The sequence below is a fragment of the Lipophrys pholis genome (assembly GCF_963383615.2).
Source record: "Lipophrys pholis genome assembly, chromosome: 11".
NCBI lineage: Eukaryota > Metazoa > Chordata > Actinopteri > Blenniiformes > Blenniidae > Lipophrys > Lipophrys pholis.
Genome location: NC_137631.1, coordinates 25,550,139 through 25,562,488, shown reverse-complemented (window position 1 = coordinate 25,562,488; position 12,350 = coordinate 25,550,139). Strand labels below are relative to the sequence as shown.

Below are 12,350 nucleotides of genomic sequence, written 5' to 3'. Positions count from 1 at the left end.
GATCCGTAATATTTTGGGTGTCTATTTACTCGACAATGGCGCTTGGGGTCACTAAATCCACAACATTTTGAAAACCACTCGCAAGGTGGAAGTTTTTGACAAGTAACAATAATGTAATCTGAAATTGTTGCATATTTTGCTCTTATGTACACTTCAGAATTTCATTCAAATTAGTAACAGCATATAACACTAAACTCTTTAAACATTACAGGATCACAACACCATGATCGATACCCCAGGAACTGAAAGGCACTTTGTCAGTATCACTGGCAAACGTTCTGTGATTGAGTGTAAAAACATAGCCCCATTAACTATGATCATTACATAATTACTTAACTGTTTATATACCCCTTCCATCACATGGTGAACACAAAAATGTAATTAAACACACACATTGAATTATAGGGAGAATTTCAAGTCACCACTTGACCTCAAACTGTTTACTCTGTTGAATGAACATCAAAATTGATTTAGGAGAAAGTGCAAATCTGTACAGAAATTGGGTTATTGCTTGAAAAAAACAACACTGTCAATTCAAAGTAAGAATTACATCAGAATAACTATTTTAGTATACTTTGAATGAGTAACAACAACCACATCTCCCTGTTGACGCAAGTTGTATTGAGTTGGTGGTTATAATCTTGATCTTAGTATTTTATCACATAAAGAGCAAGTGGAAGCATCACTTACAGTTTTGAGAGAAACATCTGAGTCTCAGTGGCAACAAACGTCAGAATATTTAGTCAAATTTGTGGCTATATTTCCATCTTGTTCAAGTTAGTCACTGCGCCCAGGAACCTTAATAGAAAATCTGAGTCAGTGGCAGATGGAGTCAAAACTCACTCACTGGATGTTGATTTATGGCTCTGAAAGGTAGCGTGGTGAAATCATGCTTTACGACTCTTGTGACATGACAGTAGCACAACCACAGAAACCTCTCTGCCCTATGATCTAGTGATAGGAGAAAGTGTGTGTGTGTAGCAGAGGTGGTTATTCAAATCCATGTCTGTGTTTATTCTTTTAACGGGGTTTCCCCTCCCTATTCATCTTTCATGTCAGCCCACTATTAGTAAGTAGTATAGTAGCGTAGTGATACAGTAAACTGATAAGAACCCAAGCAGGAATGATCCAGTTTTTCCACTCAGGCAGCCGGTAACAGGAGGACAGCCTGCTTTATTGGACTGGACAGGCGCTGGCATCCTGGGGGTGGCTGCTCAGCTCTGGCCTTTCACTGAGCTGCCCTTTTCATCAGCACGCGTTAAACGCTCTGCCGGAGCAGGGGGAAGGAGGGAGGGAGGATGTTGTAGAAAATAGGGGACAGAAAGGAGGAGAGAGATGGGGTAGTAAGGAGGGGGCAGCCTGCAGCTGTGTGAAAAGTGCACTCTGCTCTTTCAAGATAAGCCATTTTTTTTTACCCCAGCCCTCTCCCTGTGTGCTGCTGCCTAGATGCTCACCCCTGCCCCAAAGCTCTTGTTCTGTTCATCTGAGCTGGAACTGAAAGGTGCACATTAATTCTGAACCGGAACCAACATTTATTTACCACTCATAGCAAGACAGAACCCAACTCCCATTCAAAGCAACTGGTATCTTTTCTTAGCCCCACCTCCAATGTCTTTCCACTCACTATGGTAGTTTAAACTTTGCTTGTTTCCTTAAGCTATGTATTACAAAGGTATGCATATTTATATTGAAACGTGTGGGGTTGGATTTGTTTCTAACATAGCATTTGAACCGGGTCTATTTAGTTGCATGGACAAAGACAAACAAAAGGTAGGCTAACAAATCTGTGTGCCTAGATTATTGTTGGGAAAAATATATTTTTTAGAAAATCTTACTAATTTCACAAATTTGTAAAGTAGAAAATCAATCACTTATTCATTGAAGACTTAAGGTGGAATGAATCATGACTGATGGTTCCCTTGTATGGTCCTTCCTCACCTTTTCTCCATTCAGAGATAATCCAGATAAGAATACTGCGGATCCCTTCTCTGATCTCTGACTCACCAAAACATTACAGTGAAGCCAAACACGCCCGCTCTCTCAAACATGCAAAAGCAGGAGCCTTACAAATGAAATCAGTGGCCAGTTTGCAAGGTCTGCTTTAGATTGTAAAAATGTCTTATGGTTTTCTTTGACTTTTCGTAACAGGCAAAGTCTGCAAAGAGACTACACTTTGAGTAGTGGAAGAAATGTGAACTAACAATGACGGTGAGACTGCTCTCTCAGCCCCCAGGCGTTCAGCCGTTACCTGGACGACATCATCAGCTACCGGTGGGAGCTGGAAGAAGGGAAGCCCAACCCACTTCATGAGGGGCCTTTTGAGAATCTCCCGCCTCGCACTCAGGTGGAGCTGCTGCACCGACTCTGTGACTACCGTCTGGATGCTGCAGACGTCTTTGACCTGCTGAAGGTACACCTCGAGTGGAAATCAACAGCTGAATATTGGAGAAATATTTTCATGGGCAGATTGTACAAAATGATTGAGTATTTCACTCAGTACTGAGTTTCCAGACTGCTCAAAAGCAAAGAACCTGTCTCTCTATCAGTCTATTCCTCTCTATCTTCATCTCTCTGCATACTTTATTTATGTAAACTGACCCCTGATATAGTTTTAAGCAAATGTGTTCAATATGGCCGCAATTTCACCTCCACAGTTTACTGAATGAGATTAGTTGTTTTGTTTTGTTTTACAGTTTACACAATTCTCCGTTTAATGTATTCTAATGTCACAAATGGAATACAGCGGTACCCTCTGATCTTATAGGGTCTGGATGCAGATAGCTTGAGGGTGGAACCTCTGGGGCAAGATGGAAATGGAGCCCTCTACTGGTACTTTTATGGCACTCGTATGTACAAAGAAGAGCCAATCCACAAGAAAACGGAGAGGTAAACACTGCTGGATATTGTGCAACTGGCCGCCTGCTGTTCTCACAGAAAGTTGATATCGATAAAGTCAAGTGTTCTCTGTCAATTGACATGTTTAAACTGTGTTTATAGACTGTTATACATTAATAGTGGTTAATTAACAGTATATTTCAATGGAAATAATCCCCTATAAGAAGCTATGAATAATTGCATTTATTTATTTTACAGTGGAGAAACATGTGACTTAACATTACCAGACAAAAAGAGACGAGGAAGACCACCAAAGAAGAGGAAGTATGAAGACCCTCAGCTAAGGTGAAAACACAAATTTCTTTTGTTGTCTGTGCCGAAGCACCCTAGAGAACTACTGATGTGAAGCTGTGCATATGCCACACAGATGTGTCGTCGTGTAAAATGAAGTTATCTTTAAATATCAAACAGCAGTTGCTTTTTCCGTTTGTGATCTGGCCGTCGAGCCAAAAAACAAAACGGATTAATTTGAAAACAGAAAGACTTATAATCAATTTTTGGGAGATCTTTATCATATGCCTGACCGGTTTTTTCAGCCGGGTCGGAAATGCTGTAATATATAATATCTCATTTTATATAATGATATGTTGGGTGCATCCTCTCCAACTGTGTTTAAATTCAAATTTTAAGAAAGACAAGAAGTATTCTTATTCCAAAAACTAATTTACGAATTCTAGCTATTTTCAACATGATTGTCCCGAGTATCTGATATTCATAGTTTCTTTTGTTTCTGTTTTTTTTTCAGTGAAGTGGAAAGTGAAGTAACAGAAGGAAATTCAGAAAATGGACTTGAGGAACATTCCCCAAGCACAAGTAAAGTATTTCATTGACAAATTACACTGAATAATGTGTGAAAGTGTGTTGAATTTAAATTCTGATCAGTAGTTTTACTCACATTTGTCTCTTCCCCCTCAGAATCGGCAACCGAATGTAGCTCCACTCTGTTTCCACCGAGGCATAAGCGAGGCGCTTGGTCCCTGGTGTGCGACACAGAGGAGCAGTGGGTCAGTCTGGCAGAAAGCATCAAGGACAAAACCTCCCCACAGGACCGCCACCTCTACCGTATCATCAGCCAAAACTTCCTGCCAGAGATCAGCAGCATGATCGAGCACAAGGTCAGATGACAAAGTGATAGTTCATACTGTCCTCTGTGTCCTCTGTCTTTTGGAGTGGATTGTTTATATGATATGAGAAGAGCTCTTTGTTCTTACATGGAAGTACCTTTCTCTTAGCAAGACTACTCAATAACACTCTTGTGTTAATAGTTTTGCCTCTGAGGTGGAGGGGCAGATTGCTGTGTCTCATGTTGCTTCGTGTCACCTTTTCTTGTTTTCTGTGAAAAACAAAGACTGCATCGAGAGACGCCATCATGACTTTGTTGCTGTGAATTGTGTTTGTAAAAGGTGGATCCTGACATACATTTTGTGTCATTTAAATGAGACAGTGGTTGTTTGAAATGAATGATTGACTCGCTTTAAGGAAAACATGACCAATACCAGGAAGCAGTTCTACTGCAAAATAAGTGTCTTTTTGTCTATGTGCTCACTGTTGACATCAACGACTGCCTCACAAAACTTGATTCTACTCATTTCACTTAATCTTTCATCCAGTCTCAATTCTGGAAATTACATGATGGAGTTTTCCAGTCTACACTCATGGTATTATGCTCTGGTACAGACACTATACTCGCTGTACTCCTAATATACTTGCATTTAAGGGCCCTTAGTCTTGCTTTGCTTCACTTAAATTGTTGTGCAATACAACAAGCAAGTTTGCCCTCAACTCTAATTACTTATAATGATACGGACCTTGAGAGAGACTGCATTAAGAGATGTTTCTAATATTTAAACATCTTGTTTTGATATAAACAAGGAAGAGAAGATCACGTGACACCTTTGTTGCACCTGAGCTTAACACTGCAGCAAACTAAAACCTGACAAATAAACCTAATGTGACATTTAAACCTCCCAGAAGATCCAAAACAAAACGTTTATGAAGTCAGAATGAATGGCAGAGCTGGTATTACGGTTCCCTTGTATTGCACAAATGTACAAAAATTCGGAACCAACAAGTGTTTGGTTTTTTTTACTAGCTTTGTCGAATAAAGTCATAAGTATGCTGTGCTCGGGGCCATGTTCATTTGTCTATCATATGTAAACCTCAAAACCTGGTGTTAAGTAGCTCAAGGGGAGATTACACACACATATTTTTCGCCTTGTTGAAGCACGTCAAATGCCTTTTTTTCCCCCTCTAGATAGTCATTGATTGCTTCAGCTATACAAAGCCAATGTTGGTTTTCATTTACCTGTTTGCACAAAGATGAAGGCTTTCAGCTCCTGTGATATATAACCAGCTCTTCCTGTTGCTATAGAAACCCCCCTAAGCCTTGTTTCCATCATCATCAGCAGTGAAGTCAAGAATCCTATTGGCAGTCTGATGTCAGCAGAGGGGTTACTTTCTAATTGCAAATGGCCATTAGATGAATGCAGCATTGTCCTTAATCAATTACACACTCGACACTCGCGTACTACGCATCTGGCATTTAAAAGATAGCTTTCTCAGTCCATCGTATAGGTAAGGTATTCTGCTGTTTGGTTGTTATGCAAGTGATTAATCTGCTTCTATTTTTCAAAGCTTGTCCATGAAAAAAATGCTTCAATTATATGGTTTCAGATAATCGTGATTGCAATGTGAGAAAAGCTCTAATTGGTTAACATTTGTTCAAAGAATCAATTTAACACTGGTGTGCGCTTGATATGTAACTTAATGCCACTGATGCCACACAGCAGGATTTCTTGATTGGACAAATTCATTATCTAATATCCTGTTATTTAAAAAAACAGACTTACAGGTTTTGTACAGGTGAAATTTTCAGTACCAGAATCAAAACATTATTAGAAAATAAAACACAAGTTTTACCAGCGTGTCAAATGAGCTTCTCAGTATTGGCAAAGTCAGGAAGTAGAATTGAAGAACTGCTTATTTGAAAGAGAAAAAAAAAAGTGTCTGAATTTCACATTTAAAGACAATTTTATGTTTGTAAACTCTTAAGTATGTACACTAAGTCTAGTAGGAAAGAACTGAACCTTTTTTAATCCCCTACTTCATGTGACAATCTATTATGAATTGAATCAGAAAACCAATTGTATAAATGTTGGTGTGTGACCTTATCTGTCATCCAAAACTGAAAAAAAAACCAGTTCCGAAAGAAATTAAAAAAAAGAATCCCAGTGTCTCAGTTTATTAGGGAACTAGCCATATAGAATACGTGATAAATGCCTTCAGCAAACAGCTAAATGACAATGTAATGATACGTTCTGCGTCAAACCTGTTCTGAGACAAAGCTGTTTGCCATTATGTTGCACCTACAGTTCATTTCAGTGAGTCTTTTTTTGTTCAAGTTGTTTATATCCTTTAATGCAGAGATATTCTGTGCTCATCCAAGCGAGCTGATTGCACTCTGTGTGTGTGTCTCGGGCGGCTGTCACCAGCCATTTCATGGGGCACTGACAGTCGGTAGGAGCTCACCTTGAGGCAGGATGGAGCCTCTTGAGTGACAGCTCTGCTGTGCCGCAGGGTTTTGTCGACCTCTCTAAGTGGTGACACCAGAGGCACTCCATCTTGTGTGTGTTGGACGGTAGAGTGGGGATTTAGTGCTGCTGGTAATGTGTGGAAGAACTGTGGAGCCTGGGGACGCACACGTCAGTGTTTCCCACTCAGACAAGGCAGAGATGGAGTGGAGATGTAAGACTTGTGGAGAGGGCATCTAACATTAGATCATGTGTTTCTATGTCTATGTATGTCTTTCTTGTTCTTATCTTCCATACACAACTCTCTTTCTTCACTCTGCATTTCACTCGTCAAACACATCTTCTTTTTGCCTCCTCACCTTCGCACATATGAGGGTGGTATTACTTTAGGAAGGTGTGGAGGTGATAATGTAATTTGGCCTCCTGTTTATCCATATTGACCAATTGTGACGCCTCTTTGTGCTGGTTACTCTTCAGTCCTGCTTCCCAGATGAACTCTGACATGAGCTGCACAGACCAGATATAGACCGGCTTTCAGGGGATCTGCTTAGAGCTTTGTTTTGGCTGGTGTTTTCCTCTCTCGCAGTCAGCAGTGCCTCGATCCTTGCTATGTCAGCTGAATGGCCCCATTGATGGATCATAATGATTGAGTTTCATCCATATAGTTGATCATATTTGGATAATCAAAACTTTCCTTCTCCACCTGACCTTCCAGTCAACCTTCCCATTATGTAACAGAATCAATGGTTATTGATTGGATTTGTTTTCTTGACTAACTGACCAAGGAGTGTTGGGAGACTGTAAGCAGCAGAATAGAGAGGGAGACTTGGGGGAGGGGAAAGCAGAATCGGTGACCTCTTGATACTCTCTCTCCCTTTTCACAACACCTCAGGGCCTGTCAGGCTGTGTGGCTCTGTGTACGGATTGTGGATCTGCCCAGAAGGCTAGAATTAAAAACACAACATTGGCTGCATAAATCTACAGCGTAGCTACGTAAATCATATGATGATGATATTTTACAATAGGTTCTCGATAATCATGTGATCATTTAAAACTAATTCTGTTTACAGAAACATCACAGTCAAAATAAAAACTTCACATCTGACCCATCATCTGCATCTGGATTAGGATTCTGTTTTTTTTTTTGTGTTTACTAGTATAACAAACACTTAATCTCTCCATTTTCCTCTCGATTTGTTTCTTTAGGAGCGTGAACAGAAACAGAAGTTACTGGACCCAACTCCAGCGCGCATGTCTCAAAGATTCTCTGACCATCACATTAAAGAAGATGAGGAGGTGTGTTTATGCGTTTGTCTACTTTCATTCATTATCGATTGTATAAAAATTAAAAAAAAAAAGTTAAACAAGTCGGCATCTCCACAGAGCTGGATGTATCTCAATGTTCACTTTAACAATGCATTCCACTACTGTTCAAACGTATGGTTGCTTATTGATGTCATTGTTATTGTTGTTTGTACACAAGTCATGAATTTGTGACTTCATAAACTTTCAAACTTGCACAGCTTAATGGCTTATCGGGGCTGCCAGGAGAACTAATAGATGTATGTATGCACTCAGGAAAATCTCAAGGCATTAACAGAGGAGGAGAAGAGGAAAGATGAAGAACTGGACAGACAGGTTTTATTGGCAGAGCAGCGACGAGAAGACGAAAGACTCCTGCAGGAACAACAACAGAGAGAGAAGATGGAGAAAATCAAAGCTGTGGAAGGTAAGACGGAGAAACACCTGAACAGGTGGCGTGTAATTAGGAAGCGGGGTGTATATTTGTGTGACAAACGGCCACATAATTTAAAAAATGTGTGAAATGTGCCTGAGGTTGGCCTTACAGGGGCTGACATTCTTGTGAGGTTGGTATTATGTTCGGAGACGTTACAAAATATAAATGAAGCCTGGTGTCAAAAGTCAAATGTCCAGAAGCGGCAGTAATTTCACACTCTTTCATCAGTGAACTGTCAGCAGCAAGTAGCAGGCTCGATCAAGGGCAAAATGGATTATGAAGGACACCCCACACACAGGCCTCTACCTCTTCATTGCTTTGCTAAGACTCTTGACAACTTAGAAATCTGCAGTAGCATAGCAGCACTCAAAGCCTTTTGATTTATGTATAGTACACAGACTGCGAGAGGGAATGTTCAGGGCCTTTAATCACAGGATCACTTCTCTTTTTCTCCCTCCCTCTGATGTCATCTGTCAAGGGTTAATGAACTGCTGATTGTGCTTCAGTGGAGGAGCCTCATTAATGTATTATAGATGAACAGCAGGACCTGGCCTACACTCTGTGTGGATTGCATATGTGGAATCCTCCCTCTAATGTCTTTAATCCACGCAGCAGGGGAGCTGGCAGGCCTCTCTGCCTTTCATGTTGAAAGATAAAGCAGTGATACATATGCACTCATTGGGCTCTTTTCTGCTCTTTTGATCCGCTGGGCCTAAGAAAAGGTGGCCCATGAATCGTTCTCTTTCTGCCTAACTGGGCTGCTGTGGTCTCTGGCAGCTAAATCCTAGTTTTCACTGACCCAGCGGGCTGCAAGTGCAATTTAAACTGTAACTCCGGGCCCTATGAAAACATTGTTTGAATGTAGACTCTTGGGACAATTCTTTTTATCGTTTGTGCTTCTAATTGCTCCGTGCTCATTTTTTTTTCTTTTCCTTTTTTAGAACGAGCAAAGAGACGGAAGATGCGGGAGGAGAAAGCCTGGTTATTGTCTCAAGGAAAAGACCTTCCACCCGAGCTCATGAATCTAGAGCCTTCTTCCCCTGTACACAGAACACGCAGAAACAAAGAATTGTAAGTTGCTGTTAACATTAGTCATCAAATTTGCTTTTTACTTGTTGTATTAACATGATCTATGTTTGACATTTTCAGCTATGAAATTGATGATGACTACACTGCTCTATATAAAGGTATGCTTACACAATGGTGATGCCTGTTGCTTTATCTCAATCTGCATTAATGCCCGATCTGATGTAGTAATCCCTGATTTTCAGTGCTGGAGGCCCTCAAATCCCATAAAGATGCTTGGCCTTTCCTGGAGCCTGTCGATGACTCATATGCCCCCAATTACCACGAGATCATCCAGGTACATAATACTGTCATTGTTGTCACATGTGATGTAATGTTGAATTTGTGATTATGTGGGAGTAGGAGGTTCACATGCCGGCTGATTCATTCACAAACATTATACCCGTTTTACTGAATGGTTCTCCAAACATCTCAGACTCCCATGGACCTGTCCACCATTGAGAAGAAGCTCAACGACGGGGATTATATCACTAAGGAGGAGTTTGTCGCTGACGTGAAGCTCATGTTTGAAAACTGTGTGGAATATAACGGAGAAGACAGTGGTAAGTTAACAGTTTCATGAATGCAGACTTCAAAAATCTTTCAATATAATATTAGTCTCACTGTAAGGCTGCTGTATCAAAGCAATTCTGCCATGTGTATGTTGTTAGAAAGAGGTGTGTATATATGCATTGGTAGGGTGAGAAGCAGGGGGTGGGAGTGGGAGACACCGCTAAAGAAAGGGGGCCGGACTTGGTGCTGCGTTGGGGCCGGGGCCAGGGCAGCCTTGACAGTGATTAATGGGGAGTGATTGAGTTGTGCTCCAGTGCTCAGGGGGATCCTCGCCCTGCAGTGCCAGAGAAACATTCCAGCCCCTAAGCCTCCTGTCTGGAGCCATCCATCCAACTGAATGCTCTCCCCAGGGATAGGGGGGAGGAGAGTGGTAAGGAGGCCTGGGGTGGAGCAGGAGGAGGAGAGTGAAGAGGTTTGAGGGGCAGGGGTCATTTTACGCCCTCTGACCTGGTCAGTTGGCTAACTCTGGGCTGAGAACAGAGAAGCAGTTTTGCATTTTCTGAGTACACTGCATGCTTATTGGCTGATATGTGTGTGTGTTTTGTGTAAAGGAGAAGGAGTGACTGGCCTACAGCAGATTTGTTGTGCTACATGAGTGTTTTTCTTTGTCACATTATATTAATATTTATGTGCAGAGCTAATGTTGATTTCTGTCTGTTCCCAGAGTACACTATCATGGCTGAGTCTCTGGAACGATGTTTTAGCCGGGCCCTATTAAAACATTTTCCATCCGAGGATGGCGATACAGATGAGGAGTTCCACATCAGCAAAGAAGACAAGGAGCGCAAGGACAAAAAGCGCAATCGTGGCAATAAACATTTGGGACCTGAAAGTTTGATCAGGGCAACCGAGCAAGTTCAGCGCAAAAGAAACTCTCAGGGGGGCAAGGGCACAGTACTCTCGGAGGAGGACAGCAAGCTAACGCGGCCTCCTCCCCCACCTCACTGGGCTAGCGGCCCCCCTTACCCCCACGGCCTGCCGACAAGACAGCACCCCATCCACGGCGGAGACCTCAGAGGCATTTACCACCCAAGGCAACAGGTACTCGCAGAGTAGCATTTCTATTTAAAGTTTCTCTGTTTCCAAAAAGTTATACAACTCATTTGTCGTCTTCATCATCATTTAATCTAACGTGAATCTTTTTTTGTGCCAGTTAATTCTCTTTAATATTGCTGAAGATCACAGCTCCCTTCTTGTCCCACCAGCTCTGTCGTCCTCCTGGTCCTCATATGTATGGCCAAAGAATGCCCATGGATCCCCGCTTTGTCTACCAGGTTCGCATCCCCAGGCATGGAGACCCCAACTTCAACCACATGCCTAACAATTTCAATATGCAGGTATACAAGACTCACTACCATTTTCTAATTTGGTGATTGACACTGGTAAAACTAATGTGCAAATATAATCATCCAAAATGTTTTGTTTTTTTCTTTTTCACCAGCATCGCATGATTGAAGGACATCACATGGGCCCCAGATACTCATTAGGGCCGGATCCTAACCAGCAACATCCTCAACAGCACCCCTACATGGGTCCAACTCATGGCCCGTCTTTGGGCCCACGTCCCATGGCTCGCCAGCCTGGGCCTCCTCACGAAGCCAGCATGTACCCATCCCACCACCGCCCGGAGGGCCACACCTTGAATTCCATGGGTAACCGATTCTCAGGGCCAGAAGGACCCCCGCAGCACACCCACCCAGGCTTAAGGCCTCCTATGAACATGTGGACTAACATGAATCACCAAGGCTTGGAAAGGCCCAACGGCATGCACATGCAGGATCCTAACATGGTCAATCAACGCAGCTTTAATTATGGTGGCATACCTCCTCCGGCTGGACATAAACCATGGCCAGAAGCTGCTGGATACCCCCACCATCCTTCCAATGCCCAATATCAAATGTCTGCAGCAGCCAGCTCCCAAGCACCCATGTCGTCTCGTCCCCCAGTGCCTCATCCTGACTCCTCTGGCAGGACACGCTTGGCTTCCATGCTAGAAAGCCCAGAGATGTTGGCCCTGCAGCAGCTGTCAGCCTCCTCTGGACCCCCTGCTGGTGCCCCTCATCAGCACATCGGCAACTTTCAGCAGCCCGGACCCCCATCAGGAATTGGCAGCATCCCAGCTCACCCCTCACAACAGCCCCCCTCTGCCCCTGAGGTTCAGCTGCTCCGTCCTGCCAGAGACAAAGGGCTAGACAGCCAGCCTTCCCAACAGACAGACTTGCACCCCAAAGGTAGACCTGACCTTCTCTTGCAGTATTTCACAAACCTCTGTGTTCTATATGGTAGAACTTAAATACAGTCTAACCTTTCTCTCCATAAACTACGTTTGTAGATTCTAGTATTGCGATTTGTTTATTAGTACAATCCCACATCTATGCCATTCTGCTGTCTCGTGCTTTTTACAATTTGATTTTAATCATTTGTCACAGTAAGAGGCATATTGAATATTCATCAGTTTAATTTGGTTTCCTTGCTCATGTCTTTGAGGCATAAACGAGATGTTATGCCATTAATTCAATTTTGTGTAAATATGTTTTCCATCCAGAAGA

The 12,350-nt window shown here is 42.4% G+C and overlaps 1 protein-coding gene across 1 annotated transcript in view; it reads left to right on the top strand.

Annotated features, from left to right (window-relative positions):
- Nucleotides 1-12,350, top strand: part of cecr2 (CECR2 histone acetyl-lysine reader) — a 36,526-nt gene that overhangs the window by 18,803 nt on the left and 5,373 nt on the right. Inside the window, exons 3-16 of the mRNA XM_080474730.1 lie at nucleotides 2,227-2,410; nucleotides 2,765-2,886; nucleotides 3,094-3,180; nucleotides 3,641-3,708; nucleotides 3,811-4,010; nucleotides 7,632-7,721; nucleotides 8,004-8,154; nucleotides 9,105-9,234; nucleotides 9,313-9,350; nucleotides 9,435-9,526; nucleotides 9,665-9,791; nucleotides 10,466-10,842; nucleotides 11,007-11,138; nucleotides 11,243-12,032. Of these exons, the coding sequence (XP_080330856.1) occupies nucleotides 2,227-2,410; nucleotides 2,765-2,886; nucleotides 3,094-3,180; nucleotides 3,641-3,708; nucleotides 3,811-4,010; nucleotides 7,632-7,721; nucleotides 8,004-8,154; nucleotides 9,105-9,234; nucleotides 9,313-9,350; nucleotides 9,435-9,526; nucleotides 9,665-9,791; nucleotides 10,466-10,842; nucleotides 11,007-11,138; nucleotides 11,243-12,032 (2,588 nt within the window). The remainder of the gene's footprint in view (nucleotides 1-2,226; nucleotides 2,411-2,764; nucleotides 2,887-3,093; nucleotides 3,181-3,640; nucleotides 3,709-3,810; nucleotides 4,011-7,631; nucleotides 7,722-8,003; nucleotides 8,155-9,104; nucleotides 9,235-9,312; nucleotides 9,351-9,434; nucleotides 9,527-9,664; nucleotides 9,792-10,465; nucleotides 10,843-11,006; nucleotides 11,139-11,242; nucleotides 12,033-12,350) is intronic.